The sequence below is a fragment of the Alligator mississippiensis genome, chromosome 6 (genome assembly GCF_030867095.1).
Source record: "Alligator mississippiensis isolate rAllMis1 chromosome 6, rAllMis1, whole genome shotgun sequence".
Lineage (NCBI taxonomy): Eukaryota > Metazoa > Chordata > Crocodylia > Alligatoridae > Alligator > Alligator mississippiensis.
Genome location: NC_081829.1, coordinates 74027781 through 74050386, shown reverse-complemented (window position 1 = coordinate 74050386; position 22606 = coordinate 74027781). Strand labels below are relative to the sequence as shown.

The 22606-nt window shown below is 41.0% G+C and overlaps 1 protein-coding gene across 3 annotated transcripts in view; it reads left to right on the top strand.

The window, feature by feature from the left end:
* The window catches only part of INPP5A (inositol polyphosphate-5-phosphatase A), a 457340-nt gene that overhangs the window by 392395 nt on the left and 42339 nt on the right, over positions 1 to 22606 (top strand). For all 3 annotated transcript variants that reach the window (XM_014607835.3, XM_019484184.2, XM_059730011.1), the window contains exons 10-11: positions 1643 to 1738; positions 2652 to 2726. In XM_014607835.3, coding sequence (XP_014463321.1) covers positions 1643 to 1738; positions 2652 to 2726 — 171 coding nt within the window. The remainder of the gene's footprint in view (positions 1 to 1642; positions 1739 to 2651; positions 2727 to 22606) is intronic.

Genomic DNA, 22606 nt, shown 5'->3' with positions numbered 1-22606 from the left:
TGTGCCTTCCCTGAGCAGGTGCATTTTATAAAGTGAATCCTTCTCTGGACTGCTCATAATCTAGCATTGCTAGTTTCAGCTGAGAACTAGAATCCTTGGGTATGAAAATGATTTTTTTTCCATTGGCAAGTATATTTGTTTAGATGCTCAGCATTATAATAACTGCATATGAATAAAATAAAATAAGCAAACAAACTGAGCCCTATTTTCCTCTCTGCCACTGACTTTCCAGGTGCCAATGGATAAAATGAAAAAAGCTAAATTCTGTTCTGGTACTGAAGAAATCCAATTTACTTCAAATTCCAATGTAGCTTATGCAAATGTTATGTCTACATGATGTTTTCCCTTCAGTTTTCTCATCTGTAAATAGGGATAATGATACATTCATAACTTATAACTCTGTAACAATGCAGATCAGTTCTCTAAGGTTCATAAAATGCTTTGGGATTCTCAACTATCATAGAAACATTAAATGTATATTTTATAATGAAACATTATGCAAAACCAAAATATATTTTCTGCCCAATATGAAAAAGTATACACAGATACAAATAAATAACCACTTGCCTTATTCATAATTTAATGCTGGTCTTTACCACTGTTCAGTTGGGAGACACTAGTAAAATAAACCTCTATTCAGGAAAAAAATCCTTAATAACTCTCCTAATTTTCTCCTGCACCTTGGCCCTGATTCAGCAATATATTCCCACTTATCAGATCACCTAAGCATGCATTTAACTCCAATATGACTTAAGCATATGCTTAAGTGCTTCAGGAAAACCTCAAGTCCATCTCTAGTGGTATGCAACAGATTCTAAAGTTAATTCTTCCAAACGTAGCTATAGTCTTAAAATTGGACCTCCATACGGATAAAAGGTAAATCAGGGGCAAGACTGACACTCCACCTGGCTTACTTGTGAGCCTAGATCAGATGCAGTACCTTTTAGCCAGAAGAGATGTCCCTCCCCAAAAAACAAGAGGTACAGTGCTATTAAGAAGGGTGGTCACACAGACCTTTGCTGCTCAGATAACCTGAACCTCCACTGGCAAGTATAATGTTATAAAAGGATTGTGTTTGTGTTTTGTAAATTGAATTAATGTTTGGATAGGAAACTCAGATGAATTTGCAAACAAGAGCTAAGCCTTTACAGTTGGCTGGCAGAGCTTCCTTCCATTGTCCATGTCATGTTCTGTCAGGGTGGGGTGGTACCTTAGAGACTCACTGGTTCATAGAGGCAAAAGCTTTTGTAGCTCACAGTGTACTGCATCAGAGCTATGAATGGAATTGAAGGAAGCAGTGGTTCTAAATAGAAGGAGATTTAAATACAAAGGATAAGGGGAGGGGCAAAGAAGGGTAATGTGAAACCAGTAAGGTCTGGGAGCCAGTAGCTCCAGGGAGTGGCCGTACAGGTCATGCGTAATGCAAACGGATGCTATGCTGTCATGCTTTTAAATTCAGTATCTACTCTAATAAGTTAAGGAGTGCTTGGTTTACTATGAAATTTCTGCAGCAAAAACACTATCAAATTGGCACTGGATTATACACTTGATGTGCAATGACTGAGAAAGTTGCATGAAAAGGGAACTTACCTTCCATTTAAACAGTCTTTCCTGTTTGTGTGTCTCTTTTTTTTTTAATTAGACACTTTGTGCAAAAGCTACAATGCAGACTATCCGAGCAGCTGACACAAATGAAGTAGTCAAGCTAATATTTCGTGAATCTGATAATGACCGAAAGGTATGTAACCTAATACAGTTCGTGTCATAGAAGTGAATGCAGACATTGTTGGATATCCACTATTCAGACTTACAAACACCAAAGACAAAATTTGACTCTGGCTGCAATTCCTGAAAGTCACTAGAATAACATCAAAGATGAATTTTTGACCCCAGATATAGAGTTGACCATATGTCCCATTTTCACTGTAAAAGTCCTGTTTTAAATGCCTGTCTCAAGCATCAGAAGAGGTTTCTGAAAATGTGACCGAAGCATTCATTTGAAGACACTGACAAGATGCCTTAGGTGTGCATGTCACCTGACCAGCAGCACACTCCCCACACACCCCTGCTCAGCCAGCATGCTCTGCTGGAACTGGAGTCAGAAACATCTAAGCATGTGGAGGTGGAGGTGTGGAGGTGGAGGGAGAGGTCCTGTTTTGAGATACTGTCAAAACAGGCATAAAAAAACAGGTATCAAAAAATATATCACATACATATCAAAAGAACAGATATCAGGAAATATATGGTCACCATATACAAAGATTTAATCATAAAATGTGAGGAGTTAAGTTATCATCTGACCCTGTATGAAAGAAGAACCCCTTTGAGGAGTGAAGTAGTATTTAATGAAACTTAGGATTTGGTTGGGTATAGTCTTGTCTGATGTGCACAGAAAGCTTTCCAAGTGAAAACTAGGCATCATTTAGAGGTAAATATAGACTTCTACTCTGTGTAACATTACTATTTCAGTCTTGTTAAGTGATTGCCAGTTAACCAAATGACCTTTTTTGATGGAGTTCTTAGAGACCTAGGAATTGTACTATAGATTTAAAAGGTTGAAGTTATATAGCTAAGAAAGACTATCACCAGCTGAAATGTATGGACCACTTGGGGCAGAAATTCTCTAACTTTTTTCTGCTTTATTTTCTCAGGTTATGCTACAATTAGAAAAGAAGCTTTTTGACTACTTTAATCAAGATGTTTTTAGGGATAACAATGGCACTGCGGTAAGTTTATGATTCTACAGTAATTAAAAATAAATTAGATTAAATGTAAAGATATACAGTGAACCTCTATCCATCCTTTTGTCCTTCTGAATGCTTCTGTGCACAAAATGGGAGACAAAATGTATCTAGAATTTAAGAATAATATAATAACCCTTTGGCCTTGTTCCTTTTTTTGGAAGAAAAAATCTCTTTTGTATGATGATTTCTAAATTGAGTGACCTCTAACTGTGGCATCTGCTCTATGTTGTGTTCAGTTTTGCATGGAAAGAATTTTAAATTTGTATTTAAAATATGTTTAACAAAGTTTGTGTTTCTTTCTCTATCATCTTTGCTGTCTTTCTTCATGTAGCCTCTTTATTTATTTTTTACCCTTCATTGTGCAACATTAAAAGACATAAATTTAAAGAAAAGGTGAACTCTTATCAAAATTCCTATCCCTTTGTATTGCACAAAGAATACTGAAGAAGAGTCAGAAATAGAAATGGAGAGATCCTAACTAGTGTGATTATCTGTCTTTGGCTGCTGACAGATGTTAAATTAAAGGCATTCTGATGCAGAATCCCAACATTCTTACTTCCTGCCATGCCACATGTACCTGGCAGGAGGCATGATTATGAAATTAAGCATGAGATCTCATCGCACCATATTGCCAGTACAGGGGGAACTTAGGATCATGATCCTGGGTTGTCCGCACATCAGCAAATACCAAGTTTGGCTTCCTACACTCCCCTGGCTAGGTGCCTGGATCAGCTGACCAGCTTCTGGAGCTCAGTGGAGTCTTGAAGTTCTCTGGAGGCTAGGATGACTGGGCACGTGTTCAATTAAAGACATGATAGGAACCAGCTACAAAGTTATTATGCTTATACTGCGGTAATAACTTTGTGGCTTATTCCTCTTTTTATCATGCCATCAATTGAATGAATATGTGGCCAGATGTGATTAATCAGTTAATCACATCTTAAGTGTAATGTCTGTTAGGGCCCCTTGAGACAGATTTAACAGGGATACATGAGAGAGGAAAGCAGATACAGAAAGACTACTGTTTTGATTGACAAGCTATAAAGTCATATGCAAATACAATTTTTGCATAGAAAATACTAAACAGAATGTTTTGTATTTATAGCATAAAAAATACTAAACAGATGTTTTGTATTCATTTTATTCCATAAGTCAGCCTCTAATACTGGCCAAACTGTTCACACATTGTCCACAATTAGCCAAATTTCATTTATGTTTCTAAGAGATGTGTAACTGAGGGGAAAATGTTAATCTTCCAAAATAACAGAGCAAAAATTAAGTATTGGAAGAGTTTAGGATGTATGTTATGCTTGTAGGAACCTTTCGGTACAAATCATTTCAGCTGTAGAAATCATTTCAAAGTAACTCCACTGACTCTAGTCTAGCCATGCTGGTGTACACCTGTGTAAGACGTTGGTGTTCACCTGCATACAGGTGCTAAATCACATATTCTATTTTTTATGTTATGACTGGTTAAAACACAAAGAATTGTAGCTGAGCAACGTTAAGGAGAGTAAAGCCTCTGAAAATTAGATATGGAGAAACCAAATTGGGAAGAAATTAATTTCCATTTTACATATATATATAAGGACAAGGAAACATAAAGAAATTAACCCTTTTCTGTGCATATATATTTTCCATGTTCTGGAAAATGATAAGGAAAATAGGTTTACTAATCAGTCCTGAAAGACAATCTGGCATTTTAGGAGGACTCTGACACCTTAGAAGTTGTCCATAAGATCCAAATGCAAGAATAGCTGTGACCCGTTTGTGCATGAGAAGATCCATTACTATCAGGTTCCTTCCATATGTGGTTGTGAGGAGCTTGGTCTCAGCCTTTCCCATTTCTTGAAAGTCATAGGAGTTTTAACTTATGCCTGGAATCATGAAGAATCTAAAAATCTATTTATTTCTCTTTCAAATATTTGTCCATGTGTATCCCACTTGGGTACATGTTCACACAAGAGATCTCATGTGCATAGTGTGTATGCATAGAAGTGGAACCCATGTGGACAAAACCTCTTGAAGAGCTATAGTTACTTTGAGGTAATCATTCTTTTTGCTTCTCCTTTTGTCTGAATATATTACCGACTGAAAAAAATCTTCGGAAAATGCATACAGATCAACTTCCTGTGAAGATGCTTCCTTTTGAGGACATTTGGTCCTAGAATTTCCAGGGCCTTTTATCACTTCCACCTGACACATGAGAGAATGTCTCTCTACATGAAGCATGTAATATTTTATATAAAGCATTTGATAGAAACCTGACAAAAATGAAATGTCAAGGAATAGGACTAATAGTAACAAAATCTTGAACAGTGAGGATTTCATTACACTCAATAAAGTTACAGATTCAGAACCTGACCAACCAAAACAACTTCTTCCTCTATTTTTATTTATCTTAGCTCTATTAGAGACAGAAATAAAAGACTAAATGAGCAAAATATTTTATTACTCATTTTTGTATGGTTTTTAACTTCATTTTTATAATGACTTGAGGCATTTAATTTTATCCTTATTCCACTACTGTTTTATACAACATTTTTATACGCTGAGCAAGATCACTCTTGTTCATTGCAATTCGCAATACACCAGTGGAATTCCAGGTGCATACTTGGTTGACTTTACATATATGTACACTTTTGGTAAACACATACATCCTCACGTGTTTACATGCAAAGACATATGGAGACATTGCATTCTAGCACACTACATATCAAAATCAGCTGCCATTTCATTCACGCACTGAGAAGCAGAAAATCTTCCAGCTCAAACGTGGAAGAAAAAGATAAACGATATAATGAGCCATTGGAGATAATCTAATCTTCATGGTCTAGTTAAACACGCAGCACCATGATCACTAAAAACAAACTACCTATCTAAAAGGATAAATGTCCCTGTGCCGAATTCAACCCAAAAAATCCATCGCATCCTTCATCAACCGCCGGTCTTGTACCAGCCTGACAGAAATTTAATTCAAGCTGGCTCCTGAAAATAATTATTGTATTTTAAGAGTAGTAATCATTGGTCGGGACATGATTGAATGTGTCCATGCCTATTGACTTTTTCTATGATTTATAGCTTTGTTTAGTCGATATTCCCATCGAAATTGTATAATTAATTATAAGTGGGGCTGTCAGGTCTGCAGGATGGAGTGCCCTGATGAGTATTTGGGAAGATTAAATTTTCCTTAGCTGTACCGATGCAAGGCTTGGGAATTTTCACAGCACTATGGCTGTTGGATAAAGATGTTTTCTGTGTGTTTAGCAACTGCTTTAGCTCAAGATCCATTGATTTTCTGAGCTCTTTTTTATCAGTGTGGTGTCTCTTCAGTAACAGTGGAATTTGTGCAGATGTGACAAGACCTGACAAATATTTATTATCAACAGGCTACTTTATCATTGTCCATACACAGTTATTCCTTCTTTTTTACATTGTAATCAAGAAAAAGAATTCTTAAGGTACATGTAGAAATGGATATCATATTTATGAATAATCTAAAGTGGATACAGAATATCAGTTCAGCAGAAGTACTATATAGTTTTCAAACTGAAAATTTTTAAGCTTAATATTTTCCTAACTTCAGCAGTTCTCTTTATTTTTCCCCACCAACCAGCATGTACAATGACTGTTCTATAAAACTTTATTTCAAATGAGCATCAGTGAAAAGAGAAATTCTGTTTTAGATCTCTAGTGCCTAATGCAAAGTTATAACAATATGAGAAAATATCTATCTTAGATTCAATGTAATGTGGTCTATATGGTAGGTGTTAAGGCCATGTTGAACAAGTGGGTAATCCCATTAACAATTTAGGAGTTTGTGATGAGATAGTGCCAGTGGCTAGTATCACAGGGAAAAAAAATGAGAACAGTGGAAAAAGGGACATTATTTCAGGCTGAATGTGGCCTTGATAAATATATCCATTTAAAAATTTAGAGCATTTAAATTGTTATCTGAAAATAGTACCTTTGAGATGGAAAATGCTTAGAAACACTGGGTGTTAAGGTCTAGCCAAGCCTTGCTGTAAAACATTTTTATGTCATCCTCATCCAGAGGCTAGCCGGGAACCAAGTCAGTTCCCAGTCACATTACAGAAGCTTCAGGGTTACTCATAAGTAGGAACAACCCCCGATTGGGTCTTCTACAGTGGTGCGTTGCTGATACCCATTTTTTGCTCATGTTCCTGATGCACCTAAATAGCACTGAGTTCACACAAGGGAATCCTCAGCTGGCCTGTTAAGCCATTTCTATGGTTTCGCTGCATCAGTGGAGCAGACTATCCCATCTTGTCCTATATTCCTGGGTTTATACATTTTTATATAGAGATAACTCACCTAGAACTTGATTGTATTTTGAGAATTGCCAGTCTTAAAAGAGATTTAATAGTCTGACAATGATAATAATCACAGACAATAGAAACCTAGTATCATAGTTCACAGTTTCTAAAATAAAGCCACATCCTTATATTTTATCATATGCTTTCCAATTACTTAAAATAGTGATTCAAGATATAACTGCTTATTTGCTGCAAAATATCTCAAATTAAGGAATTTCCTGTTAATTGCAAGAGCTTTAGAAAGAAAAGCAATTAATGGGCAATTATTTAACGAGAAAAAAATCATAGTCATGTTATTGATTTGTGCAAATGGATCATTAGTTACATGCTGCCTGCTCAGAAGCCAGTTAAATAAATATATAGCAGGAATATAAAAACTATTAATGACTACTGGAGAATGATTAAAGGATTTAAAATATTTTACAATCTTTAACCAGCATCAGAAATGTAAAAATCACTCATATTTTCATATATTTCATATAAACTATATTCATGAACTATTTCAGATGAAAAATCATACTTTGTCCTTATAATTTTGATCTTTATTGTCAGAGTATTCAATTAATTTGTAATTCTAACAGTTTGACCCTATCTTACTTCCACTAGTTTCACTATCGACTTCAGTGGAAATAGAATCAGATTTTTGGTGATGTTGCTGAGCTATATTTGCTACTGCTTGTATAATCTGACTGTGTAAGCATAACCAGGCTTGCCTTGCTCCCTTCCTCCCTTTTGTGGTTCCTCTGTTGCACTGGTCGGTACAAGCTGGGGACCGACTGGCTAAACAGCAACTTTGCAGAAAGGGACCTGGGGGTTACAGCAGATAACAAGCTGAATATGAGTCAGTGGTGTGCCCTTGGTGCCAAGAAGGCTAACAGCATACTGGGCTGCATTGGTAGGTGTGTTGCCAGCCAATTGAGGGAAGTAATTATTCCCTTCTATCCAGCACTGGTGAGGCCACATTTGGAGTACTGTGTTCAGTTTTGGGCCTCCCACTACAGAAAGAATGTGAACAAATTGGAGAAAGCAGAGGATGACAAAAATGGTTAGGGGGAACTGTGCTTATTTAGCCTGCAGAAGAGATGACTGAGGGGGGATTTAATAGCAGCCTTCAACTACCTGAAGGGTGGTTTCAAAGAGGATGGAGCTAGACTGTTCTCAGTGGTGGCAGATGACAGAACAAGGAACAATGGTCTCAAGTTGCAACAAGGGAAGTTTAGGTTAGACGTTAGGAAGAACTTTCTCACAAGGAGGGCAGTAAAGCACTGGAACAGGCTACCCAGGAAGGTAGTGGAATCTCCATCCTTGGAGGCTTATAAGACCTTGGCTGGGATGATATATATGGGGACAGTCCTGTTTTGAGCAGGGGGTTGGACTCAATGACCTCCTGAGATCCCTTCCAACCCTAATTTTCTATTATTCTATTCTTTTGGGACCTGTGTGCAACTTCCAAAGCATAAAGGAAATATGAGGCTACCTGAAACAAGCAGTCAAGGATCCAAACATATCTGCAAGGAATCCTTGGCTTTCCTTATAACCTACTCTCTGCTCCTCAGGTGCCTCAGAGGCATGCCAAGACATAGAGGAGATAGGTCCCCTGTGCAATACATGCTGTTGATACCAGGCTAGTTAAGCGATTCATAAGGAGTTGTTCTTCATAATTTTCACTCACAAATGGACCCCAATGAATTCTCAGATTACGGAGGAAAGGAGCAAGGTAAAAAAAAAAATGTGGCATAACATTCTATCTGCCACCTCTCGAGTGCTATGTATATTTAATGTAGAAATGTGTGAAGGCAGCTCTGACGGCACAGCAAAGGTCACCAACCTTTGGCATACAGAAACCATATAGGGGAAATATACACACATGTCTCCTTTTAATGGGAGATGGTAAAATAGGCTGCTTGCAGACATTTAAAAAAAACTCACTTTGAACTCCATGTGCTTCTGCACTGAGCCCAATGTGTGCCCAGAGGAGGCACCGCATTAATAGGACCCAGCTCATCCAACTTCTGTATAAACTGGGCGCTTTAGTGGGACTTTTTTCGTGCTTTTATCCAATTCAATCATCTATTAGATAAAAGCACCAAAAGCCCTATTGCTTCTTCTGGTAAAGTGTGGGGGAGTTTGGGTTTGTTTGGTTTTTCTAACAACTGCAACCAGCCATAAAGGCAGTGTGGTTTTGTTCATATCTGTTGTCAAATGTCCACATCCTCTGGCAGATCCCAGATAGCATTTTGCAAAAACAGTAAACTTGTACAGCAAGTACATTTCTAATCTGATTTCTGTCTTTATCCAACAAAGGAAATTTTCATAAGATCTAATTCCCTTCCATCAAGGAGTCAAATTTTCCATTTGTTAAGCAAGGATTTTAAGTAATCACCTATTCTGCTAATTAAACTAGAGATGTTCTTAGTCACAAAACAGGTGTGAATCTTTACAAAATGAATAGTTATTTAGTTCTGTTTTCTAAAGGATTCCCAGGAAAATCTAAAAGAATGGGGGAAGGGAAAATAAGACTTTAAACCATGAGGGACCTTTATTAAGCTTTTTTGTGTGAATATGTATGCTCAGAAAGGTTAAGGAACTGGCATCACTGAAAATGTATTAATCAACAGACAAGATATAGCACAATGCACTCTTCCAGATGGCCTCAGCTTTGACCCTTTTAAAGATAATGGGAATACTGTCCACTAAGAACTAGATTAGGACGATCAAACGCATTTCATCAGGGTTTGACTTGAACCATGATCCCAGAGGTGAAAAGGCAGAGGTTTATCCACTGTGCCACCCAGCCCCTGTCCAGATAAAATCTTGAATATGATATATAAGAGCAAATTAAGATAGAGAAAGGAAATTGATTGCTTAGGACCATTGTTACCTAGGTCTAGGAGAGAAGGAATCCTGTACACCTTGAAACTGCCTCTTTTATTTAAGGTGGAGTTCTGAGGTGATAGTTTGTCATATAGAACAAATGATACAGTGCAGCTCTTGAAAACAGCATTCATGTGGCTGGATTTGTGTGTTCAGTTCAGCACATGGCTTGTGTGCAGTGAGGGGTTTCATAAAAATCCAAACCAGGAAATAACACAAAAAGGAAGTTCCCTAAATTACATTGTCCAAAAAAGGGGGGCCAAATATTCCTTTGCAGTATATCAGTTTGTAAATTTGGTACAAGAGTTCCAAATATGTTCATTATTCACTTGCAGAGTTAACCTCCAGTCTCTATGGTCAAGTAACTACAGATAATTTATAATGACCTTTTATCTCCCTTTGTACTCTTCTACCCACCAAATGTGCGACTCAGAACCAGTTCTAGGCTCAGAATACATTTGTCCATAAAGCCATGCTGAATATGTTTTATTGCATTCTACCTGGCATTAGTTTAGTATAGTCTAAGGAGGAAAATTGTATCTGTATTAATAGTGTGCATTCCGGCTCGTAGTTAAGTTATTTTTAGTAACATACTTTGATGTGTGATCAAACAGAATAGGTAGCTTTTTAAACTTATTTTTCTTAATAATCTAAAAATCCATTTTGCAGGATTGCAGGAAGCATGATTACCCCAAAAGCTCAGTATTGTGTCATTTACTCTTATAAAATTTCCATTAAAGACAAGGAGACCTTAAAATATCTGGGGCAGAATTTGTTCAATTAATGTCTATTCTTACATCACTCTGTGTAACAATAAAACTGCATTCTGCCTGTTTTTATGCTTACAAATTGAACTAACAAAATTCACATTAATAGTACAGTACACTACACACTGCTAATTTCCTAGTAGTAAAAAGTTGTGTTATATTTCAAGACGAGATATTTAAAAATTAATGGAAATATACATTAAATCTGTCAAACCTTAATTAGGAATATCTTACATATAAATCTTTTGTTTAAATAGGTCTGCATTAAGATTATTTTTCATTTTTTGCACATGCATCATTCTGCATATGTGTGTGTAATACATATATATGATATATAGAATACATAGAGATTATAAAGTGTGTATGATAGTTTACACACACACATGCTCACCCCAATATATAAAAATAGATAATGTATTCATATGTACATTCCTTCATGTGGGTTGCGGTATAAATAATGCAAAAGCGTCTGCTCCTAGGAATTCCTGAAAGGGTTATTGTATACATAAGTAAAGATATGTGTGAGATTAGATACTAGGAAACAATGGGACTCCATGCAGACAGAGAGGTTTGCCAACATAGGCTCAAATTAAGCAAAGAAATACTTATTTTGACTCTGGTCTTCCTTTGGCAAGATTGCAATATTGCTGCAAGGCAATTCTGTTTAACACCAGCTACCCTGAGGGAAGCATGAACTTCTGAGCAGACTTCTTTAAAAACTAGGATAAGGGAATTCAAACTTTGCCTAACTTAAGCAGTCTTTGGGAGCAAGAAAAAATCTTGAAATCACACCTAGTTGGCATACAACATGGGAGGTAATACTGAGGGCAAAGTTCCATGTTACATCAAGACCATATTGAGGGCATTTAAGATTCAAGTGTCCGCGTGTTAAAACTTGTTAACTTGTGCTACGCGCCCTCTGAGCATCTCAAAGTTACACCACTTCAGCCAAAGGTTAACTCTGGGCTGTGCTACCTATCTCATGTTATGGAAACTTCAGTCTGCTCCATGGAGATCAAGTGAACAATTTTCATTCCTCCAGCATCCCGGGATGCACCATTCCCAAACCCCACCCTTTAGCCCTAAGCTAGGAGAAATGGGAAGGAAACATTTTAAGTGACTCTATTCTGCAAACCACTTTCCATGTGAGCAGTTCTTATTGATATGAATGGTTCCATTAAAGTCAATAGGGTACTCTGTGAATAAGAGCTGCTTACATGAATAGGAGTACATCCTATAATTTGATTTGTAAGTGATATAAAGAATAAATTATTTTTTAAGGACATTTTATTTTATTAAATAGAGTTATTTTTTAGTTCCTCATTGAGAACAAATTATATAAATGGTGTGCCAAAATTCTGAAATTAGCAAACCTCCATTAATATGTATCATGTTAAGTATGGATCTGCAGAATAACTAAACTGGGGTGGGTGAAATATGGCCTATGGGCCGGGTCACCAGGCAATTTCATCCAGCCCCAGGGCAGGTGCCTACCAATTCACTGTATCCGGCCTACCAATTGACTGTATCCGGCCTGCCCTGGGCTGCCCCTGCTGTGCTTGCATGGGGCTGAGACCTCACTCCCACAGGGGCAGCACATGCTACGCTCCCATCATTGCCTGCAGGATGGCCCCAACTCCAGCCCCATAAGTAAGGAAGCAGCAGCAGGTGGGGGAAGTGGCCTCACGCCCTCCCCCACACCCTCCCCCACATCCGCACATGCCCACACCCACTTTCCCCCACAAACCCTGTACACATGCGCGCAGACTCCCATACCCCACATACACACACACCTACATGCATACACCCAGAGCCCCCCACAAAGCCCATACCCATTCCCTCCAACACCCCCACCCCCCACAATATACAAAAGTAAAACTTCATTTTGAGCTATTATGCAATCACTTCTATATACACAATGCAAACACACACGTATCAGGACAAAAATATTTTCCAAATTAAAATACATTATTGTAGATGTTTGATTTTTAGTATATAATTTGTGTTTTCTTTTCTGGTTCCAAGATGGCAAACCCCCTTCCCAAAAGAAGTCCTTTTAGGGGCAAGGGGAGGGACTTCTGTTGGCAAAGGCCAGGGGTTAAAGGTGGAACTTCTGGTCTCAAGATATGGCAACCAGGGGGCGGGACCCCTGTCAAGAGGTGGTGCTACCCTTGTGGCCCTCAACAGCTCACCAAAACTCGTTGTGGCCCTCCAGCCAAAATAATTGCCCACCCCTGGACTAGATAGTGGTGAGCAGCAGGTTACTCAACATGTGTCTTGTCATATACAGTGCAGTAGAGTTAGGATTGGAGGGCACATACACACATGCAAACCATGTGGAGAACCACACCAGGAGGCCCTGATTGGCTGTCAGTGAGGGTTAATGTATCATGTGAACATTTCAGAAATATTTCTGCCACTTGTTGATCCTCATATCATCCCCATCTCTATTTCTTTAAGTGTATTGAAGCTTTTAAGTACACTTGAACAACCCACTACACATGACTGGCATTGGGAGTAACTGAAAGTCCCACTACAAATTTGATATGCATTCATTCAACTGGCCTTAGGTATTTATACAGTGGCCATGCCCTGACTCTGCCCACCTATCCTGCTTACTTCACCCAAATGTGCTCACTTCCTAGCAAACAAAATATTTCTCATGTACCATTATTCAGGACAGTGCTTAAGCAGGTGCTTAAAATGAAGTAATTGCAGTTTTGCAAAGGTGCTTGTTCAATCAGAACTGTGTTGCTGAGCACTAAGCACATTCCTCTGCCCTATGCACAACATAGTGAGATGTTGCAACCTGTAAACAGTTACTTGAATACCTTATAACCAGGGATCCTGGTTTTCCATGATAAAAAATTACAAATTCTCTGCTAAAAAATCGTAAGTTCTCTGCTAAAAAATGCAAAATCCATTATTCAAATTAAGGGCCCTCCCACAGACCCCCAACCCCCCAGCCCTGCTGGTGCCCCTCACTCCCCACCCACAGCCCCCACAGCCTTGCTGGTGCCCCTCGCCCCCCACCCACAGCCCCTGCTTTCCCAGCCCTGCCAGAGAGGGGCCCCAGTTGCCAGGGCTATGGACCCAGGTCCACAGCCCCCTGCCCTGCTCCCCCACTGTTGCGGGCTCGAGTGGGCTGGGTCCCTTCTGCTATGCACATTCCCAGGGGGCAGGAGGGGACCCACACCCCCACATCTGTACCTGGGGCAGGTGCAAGCTGCAGCTGCTGCCCAGCTAGGTGGGGCCTGGGGCCCAGGGCCACAATGCATGGCTGCAGGGCCCCACCTTGGAGCAGGATGGGGCCATGGGTGGCTTGTCCAGGAGAGGGGGGAGGGCTGGCTCCCTGCTGCCAGGCACACTCCCAGGGGGCAATGGGGACCCACGCCCCCCAGATCTGTACCAGGGCAGGCACAGGCTACAGGCTTGAGCTCCTGTCTTGCTTCACTCCCTCAGGGCCTCTGGAGTTCAGTAGGCACAACCCGGTGCAGGAGGGAAGAGCGAAGCCACCAGGGATCTCCATGCCTTTGCTGGGGGTGAGCAGTGGTGCGGGGATCCCCAGCAGTTCCCCTCTTCCCTCCTATGCCAGGTCACACCCACCAAGCTCCAGAGGCCCTGGGGGAGTGAAGCAGGGTGGGAGCTTGAGCCCACAGCTTGTGCCTGCCCTGGTATGGATCTGGGGAGCATGGGTCCCCCCTGCTCCCCAGGAGTGTGCCTGGCAGCGGGGAGACAGCCTTCCCCCGAACGAGCCCATCCTGCTTCTAGCTGGGGCCCTGCAGCCACACATTGTGCCCCGGGCCCCAAGCCCCACTCAGGTGGGCAGTAGCCCCAGCTCTGCCCTCTCCATTTCCACCCCTACCCTTACCTCCTGGAACTGCTGTGCGGGCTGCCTGGGGCCGCATGTATGTCTATGCACATGGTGTCCCCTGTCTTCCCGCCCTCCTCCCTCTCCGTCCTAGTTTCCTGCAGGCTGGAACTCTGCCACTCTGCGGGCAGCTTATTGCAAAACAGCAAAAACTGCAGGTTTCTCTGGTAAAATGAGAAATCCGTGTTTGCCTCTGGTAAAAGGCAAAATCCACAGTTTACTCCGTATTTCCGTGGGAAACAGAAAACCCAGATCCCTGCTTATAACTGAGTTGTGCTTTTAAGCAGTATTCATCCGCCTATAAGATTAAGTTCTGCGGACCTAAACATCAGTTTAGGTATGAAAAATATACTGTCTGTGTTTATTTAGACAGTAAATTCTGCTTGGATTTATTTTATCAAATTCTCCACAATAATTAATCACTTCAGCACAAATGTTTGTTTTTTGAGAAGATTAGTCTGAAAGCCTAAAGGATGAAGTCAGACCTTCTTTAGCCAGAGAGGCTATCACTGAGCTTGGTGCAGTTATACAACTTGAATCATGGGCCAAATTGTTCCTCCAGAGATAACAAGAGGAGAAATATCAATCTCAAAGGTAGAGTTATCCATTTCATTCCAATCCCAGCTTGGGCCTTGCAAAACAAGAGATTCAGGGAAGCACATCAGTGACAAGATCCTTAGGGAAAAGTCCTATAGGACTTAAAGGCTAGGAACAGACATTACATATAAACCAGTTTGAGTGATCAGAAATTGGTTTAAACCTGTAACAGAACAGAAGCTCAATGCACATAAACCAGTTTGAAAATGGCTGAAACCGGTTTGAGATAAACCTGGTTGAATGTAGTATCAGACTTAACTGATTTGGGTCAAACCAGTTTATGTAGTGTTTGTCCCAGACCCCTTCCAGGTTTTAGTTAAATCAAAGTACCCCAGCATCCCAGCATGTTCTCTGGGCTGGGAGGGACTCTCTGTTCCAGAGAGCTGAGCTGGCCCCTTCTCTCTGCTCCCTGGCTGAAGCTCTGGCAGAGACTGGCTTACTCCTGCTCTCCTCCCTCTCCCTCACCTCTCTTCTCCAGCAGGGATCTTGCCCCACCCCCCGCCTTACACAGACACCTCTCAGCATTACCTAGCATACCACATGCTGGTTACAGTCCGTGCTGCAGACAAAGGCAGACAGTGCAGTGTTTCCTGCTTAGGGCTTTTTGGAGCTAATTAACAGGTAGCTGGTAATGTCCCTCTGTTCCTTCCCTGGAAAAGCTGTTTAAGAAGAGCTTAAACAAATGGAGAGAGGCTGTTGTTTTCTTAATCAGCTGATAAACACTGAGTTAGGGGTGATAAACACTGTGTTATCAACTCCCTGCTCAGCTGCTCAGGAAGGAGGGAATCCCTCCCTAATCGGAGCATCCTTCCAGGGCCTGCCTATGCCCCCACCTCCTCAGCTCAGCACTACAGAAGGAAAGGGAGGGCTGCTCTATCCTCCCCTTCCCCCCCACCCCGCCACCACCCCTGGCTTCTAGCCTGAGCCACTGCAGGCATGTGCCGGCATTTCTTCAGTCCAGCCCAGAGGCGATGTCTGTATTGTTACAAACCAGTTTAGCCAGGTTAAACTAACTGGCAAAGATTGAATCAATTCAGGCTCAGGTTTTTGAATGTCTGTCCCTAACCTAAAAGGATGCAACCAATAAGGACTACTAAAAAGTACTATAAACATCTAGAGACAAGGATTTTTGTGGGTGATATCTTTTTTTGGACCAACTTTATAGTTGTGAGGGCTCTAGACAAGTTTCAGGTATCTTAGATAAATCTGAGGAAGGATAGTTGGAACCTGAAAGCTTGTCTGTATCCCTCTCAAATATACAGTTGGACCAGTAAGGATATCACCTACAAAAATCCCTCTTACACACACTTTTCCTGAACCATGACAGGTACAAAATCACCCCAACATTATCTAAATATCTGGAATTTAATAGAGATTTTTTAACCATCTTATATAAATCTATAGCAGGAATAGCCAAGGTCTACCTGAGCATGGAGGCGCATTGAATTAGTGATTTAAGGAATGCCAATTTCTATAGACAGTGGCATGCAAGGGAGAGCTGTGGCTAGCATTGTGCCCAGCTACCTTTGTCTTCCTGGTTTTCAGTGACCAAGTTCCTTGACCAGCCGTGTCAGCTAGAGGTTGACTTTGGCACAAGTCCAGAGCAAAGCATAAATTTACTTCCAGAGCCATAGCTAGTTGCCTTAACTGCTCTGCATTTGTACCTAAACAGGAATATCACTTCTTTAAATTTTATAGGATGGTTCACAATTTCCAGTAGAGAAAATTCAGGACAACAGCATCCAAGATCGCAGAAAGTTAATACATACTGAAACTATTTTATCATGTCCATGGCTCCTTTCAAATAGAGGGAGTTTTTGAGTGGAGCCAGGAAAGACGACTCAGAACTAGAACAGACATGTGGTGCTTCCATAGAGATGACTGTCTTCCTGTCCCTCCCTTCTAATAAAATACCCTGATCAGCTGGTATCATCACTGTTCCACCGGGACAATCGTTGAGCCAAGAGCACACTGAATATCAGAGTAGGCAACAACATCCTTCCCCGTGAACATAACCCAACCTGCCTAGGAGTCGCATTAGACCAGGAGTGGGCAGTTATTTTGGGCACAGGGCTGCTTACCAATTTTTGGCAAGCTGTTGAGGGCCGCATGGGTAGCCCCGCCCCTGGTTACCATCTTGAGACTGGAAGTCCTGCTCCCTAACCCCCAAGCTTTACCACCAGAAATACTCCTTTCAGCACAGAGTTTTGCCATCTCATAACCAGAAAAATACCAAATTATATTCTAAAAATATTCTACAGCATTCATTAATTTGATTTCAAAAAATATTTTTGTCCTGATTTACATGTGTTTGTGTAGTGTACAGAGGTGATTGCACAATAGCTTAAAATGAAATCTTACTCTTGTATATTATGGGGTGGGTATATGTTTGTGGGGGGCTGTGGGTATTTAAGGTGTGGGGAGGGTATGGGTGTGTGTAGAGGGGTTTTGTGAGGGGGCTGATAGGTGTGTGAGAGTGATGTGAGGGAGCATGTGGGTGTGTGTGTGGATATGTGGGGTGTGGGTGGGTATGGGGCTTGTGGGGGAAAGTGTGTGGGGGAAGGTGGCTGTGGTGTATGAGGGGATGTTGGGGGAGGGGTCTGCATATATGGCATTGCAAGCGGTGGTGCAGGTGCATGTGTATGGTGGGGTGTGCTTGTGGGACTCACCCTATGAACACATACACACACACACACTCTCCCTCTCCCTCCCTCATTATGCACACGCGCGCATACTCTGTGCCTCCCTCACTACACACACACACACACACACACTCTCTCTCTCTCTCTCTCTCTCTCCTTCCCTCATTGCTCTGTCTCTCTCCTCCGCTCCCTCACTGCATATGTGCGTGCACACGCGCGCACACACACACACACACACACACACACACACACACTGCCTCCCTCATTATATTCTTTCTCTCTCTCTCTCTCCCCCTCATTTCTCCTTCACTCTCTCCCCCTCCCTCACTGCACTTGTGGACACACACATACATACACACCCTCCCACTCCTGGCCCCAGGGTACCAGCACAGGCTCCATGCTCCCGCGGTCTGGCAGTGCATCCCAGGGCCACCTGGTGCTGAAGCAGGTGTGCAGAGAAGCAGGAAAACCGGTCGCAGGCAGAGGCTTCCAGGTGCAGGGATGGGGATGGGGCAGGGCTGGGCCGGCCTTGCTCCTGAGTCCTACTGGCTTCCCCTGAGTCCTACTGCTCCTGGTTCCTGTCATCCTTGACAGGCAACCAAGAGCAGATAAATATTAATTTTCTAAACTTTTTAGGTGCCTCGCAGGCCAGGTAGAATGTCCTGGTGGGCCAGATCTGGCCTGTGGACTGTATTTTGCCCGCCCTTGCATTAGACTGTTCCCCCACCCATAAGCATCACATTCAGAAGGTCAGTAGTAGTAAGGTCTCTGTACAGTTAGTTTTGCCTCAAGGTGTTTAGCCAGCATGACATGGAGTGAGTGCCAACTCCAAAGTGCTCAGAACCACCACATTTGCAATTGTATATGCCCCAGAAGAATATTGTGCTCCTGTATGGTCCAGAAGTTATCAGACTAAAAAGCTCAACACTGTACTTAACAGTGTGCGGAGACTCATAACAGGCTGCACAACTTATACACATATGTTCTCCCCATACTCTCGGGCATTCGACCAAGTGATATAAAAAGACAGACCCTATCATCATTACTGGCAATAAAGGCAAGAAATGACAAAAATCACCTGCTCCATCAAATGTTAACTGAAGACCCAAACAGATGGAGGCTTAAGAGACTCAAAAGTTGTAAACAGTTTGTACATGAAGCCCACAAGCTCCTGGAAGAGATTGGGGATACTGAACCAAACCTATGGGTAGCAATGGAGTGGGCCGACTGCTGGGAAAAGTCATATCTATCCCTACAGCATTTTATACCAACACCAAAAAAGTCCCCCATTGGGTATGATCTTGACAGAGAAGCGTGGGCCAAACTGAAAAGACTGAGTTCTGGATCCAGAGGCTTCAAAACAATACATCCCAAGATGAACATCTTGGACAGCCCACTTTGTAAATGTGATGTCCCACAACAGCTCACTTAATCAAAAGCTGCAGTCTTTACAAATGCCCAGATGGGGTAGGTAGAATCTACACATAGAGCTATAATACCCTACGCTGGCTCATAGATTTAGATGTTGGTAACTGGTGCCACATGAAAGAGAGAATAGAATACCCACCGATGAAGGCCCCATCACAGACCCCGATAAAAACCCCTGTCCACATGGTATTTTGATAAGAGTTGATGATTTGGGTTCAGGCCTAATTTTGGCCTTTAATATGAAATGGCCCAGCCCGTGTAAACTACAGTAAATTACAGTACACTAATATTCACAATATATATGTAATATAACTTTATATTTATTAGTTCTACTACCTGTTAAGAAGGAAGGATTTCCTATAAAAATGAAGTCACACTTCAGCGCTAGTGTAATACTTGCTCTTTTAAGGATGAGAAAAGTAAAGAGGGTTCAAAATGTAGTGTGACAGAGAAGCTTGCCAACTTCTAGCTAGAAAACAAAGCTTTAAAATGAAGTACTAAATAGACTTGTGTTTAGTCAAATGTTATGGCCAAACCTCTGGTTAAGAACTGTTTACATATCAAAGGAACAGAAGAGAGGTGAAACTGGTAAGTATCACTGGGCAATTGTGTTACTAGAGAAGACTTTCCAAACTCAGGCAGAAAGAAAATGTTCATTCACATTTTATAGAATAAACAGAAAGACAAATATATTCACAAGGCTCTTTCTAAATCAGTAAGGGTTTGGTTTGAGCAAGGACTGCAGAAACATTCCCTAGGCATGTCCTTCTTGACTATAAAGTTGGATAAAATTATATATGTGTATAAGTCATTTATAAGAGTGATGGAGTGACAGAGGAGGTTCCTATTGCCAGTGTTCACATACTTTAAGTCTCTAAGGTTAGTTCTACATGCTCATCTTGCTCATCTCCTTTTTCTTCTTTTTTTTTTCTTTTTTTTTGGTCTGCAACTTCATTTCCCTCCAGCAGCTGTGAATTCTCTGGTGGTTGCTGCAGATGGATTTGATAAATGCTGCTAATATCACCTTCTGATCTAACAATGCTCTGACTTTGGTCTGTAGGTCTTGATGAGTAATTGCCGTTGTTCTACTCCAATGACTGAATTAAGTTGCCCTGTTATAAAGGGTTCATACTTCTGTGATTTTAGCTAAGGCAGCTCATAGCAGTGTCCCTGTGGACATTGACCTTTTTCAGGGTACCTTTTTACTTTAAACGTAAGCAAGCAAAAATTGATGTGATTTTTTTTTTTTAACTATGTCGTGTATGTTCAAAATCTGATTATTTGAAATGGTTGTGTTGAATCATTTCTACATTTAAAATTGCATGCAAATGTTCTCATAGGCCAAACTGTTGGCCCTGGTGCACAGTCTAAAACAGCTGGAGGTGGCTGTCTTAATACCAGTATTCTAGCCTAGGGGACTATATCTTAGCTAGTTGCTACCTCTCCACTTCATGCTCTCCTTTCTGAAGGAGAGTATAGCTGTGGTTCTGCATAATGTTTAATCCACTAGCCTCAAATCTCTGCCTCTCAGTAACAAATAGATTCATCCAGGCCATAGTGCTTTACAGAATACATAGGATTTATTAGCTCTGTGCACATTCCCTATCCTTCACCCCCTTGAATGAATGATCGTTGCTGATCCCATCTGAAAAAGGAGGGGAACAGGAAAAAAGCCTGTCACTCCCCAGCACTGTGAACATGTATGCCAAGATCTACCACAGTCAATTTTAACAGCCACCTTATGAGCCCATGGAGACCATAGTTTGTAATGAAAACACCATTAAGGGCAATGGCACAACTATAATAAAATGTGGGAGTGTTCTTCTATACAAGCAACCACTGCTTAACGCTGTTTCGCTTAGCACTATTTTGCTATAATGCTCATTTTAAATTGATACCTGATTTCACTTAGCTCTCAGCAAGTTTCATTATAATACTTATGGTCGCCATCTTGGGTCATTAAAAATAATTGTGGTCGCCATCTTGGGTCATCAAATACTTTCAGTTTTGCTTAACGCTCATTTTGCTTAATGCTTGTTTTTTCAGGAACCAATTAAGAGCACTCAGTGGGGATTGCCTGTACAAAGAACTCCTTTTTTAAACTCATGCATGTGTTGCGTGGCTAGCCCAGAAAGTTATGTATGTTGAACATTTACAAATACTGTTGAAGCATAGGTTATAGATATTCCACTACACTTTAGAAATGCACTTATTAATAGTCACCTTGCTGAATATTTTTGTTGCACCTGTTAAGCACAATTAGGTACATAAGTATGATCCCATTCCAACTGTTCAGATCCCTGAAAAACTAGTAATGCAAAAAAATGAGTGGGTCATCTTGCTTTTTTTGTCATGTAATCTTAGGGCTAAGATGACAGCCTATTTCAAAAATAGATTCATTAATGGAGTTTATGGGGCTCTATAGCTGGGTGTAATAAGAACACACTTAAGTGCTTGAGTCTACTTAAGCAGCTAAAAGGTTGAGTTGTATCTGACCCTAATCGTTGAAGGGAAGAGTAGAGAACATCTATCAGTGATTTTCTTCAGTGTTAAATGTAGTATTCTATCATGGTGGTAGTAGTATTAAATATTTATATTTTAGTAACTCCCAATGGGTCCAGTTAAGATTGGAGTCCCATTGTGCTGTGCATGGTAGAGAGTTCCTATCCTGAAGTGTTTATAGTCTAAAGACACAAATAGATGGAGGTGAAAAGATACAATATATAATATAATTATATATATATACAATTATATACACACTCTCTCTCTCTCTCTCTCTCTCTCTCTCTCTCTCTCTCTCTCTCTCTATATATATATATATATATATATATATACACACACACACACACACACACACACACACACACACACAATATATATATATATAAGCAAATGATCCTGACAAAGAATTGGCATTGTTTTCTTAGTCAAGGGCTTTCCACTGTCCCACTGCTCCTCTCAAGGAACAGACCAAGATCTGTCCCTGGCACTCCTCACTCCCAGCAAACCTTAGTCCCACTGCCTTTTCACAAGACTCCACGGCAGCTGCTGCTGCTGCTTCTTCCCGTGTCCTTGTCATAAACTAGATGGGTTCCAAAAATTGTGCACAAGTAATGGCTCTTTCCATTGTTGCAGCAAGATCCTCCTTTGTACAGGTCTCACCAAGGAGTCAGCAAACAAGCAGATGCTCCATAGTGTGCAATTCATTGCACTCGCATATGTTCTTATTATTAGAATAGCCCCATTTGTTGGTGGTTGGTTTTGATCTTCCAGTTTGCATGCACAGGCAATTCAGGCATTGCTTTGTTGGCCAGTCTAGATCAACCTCTCTAGGAAGGTTCTCCTG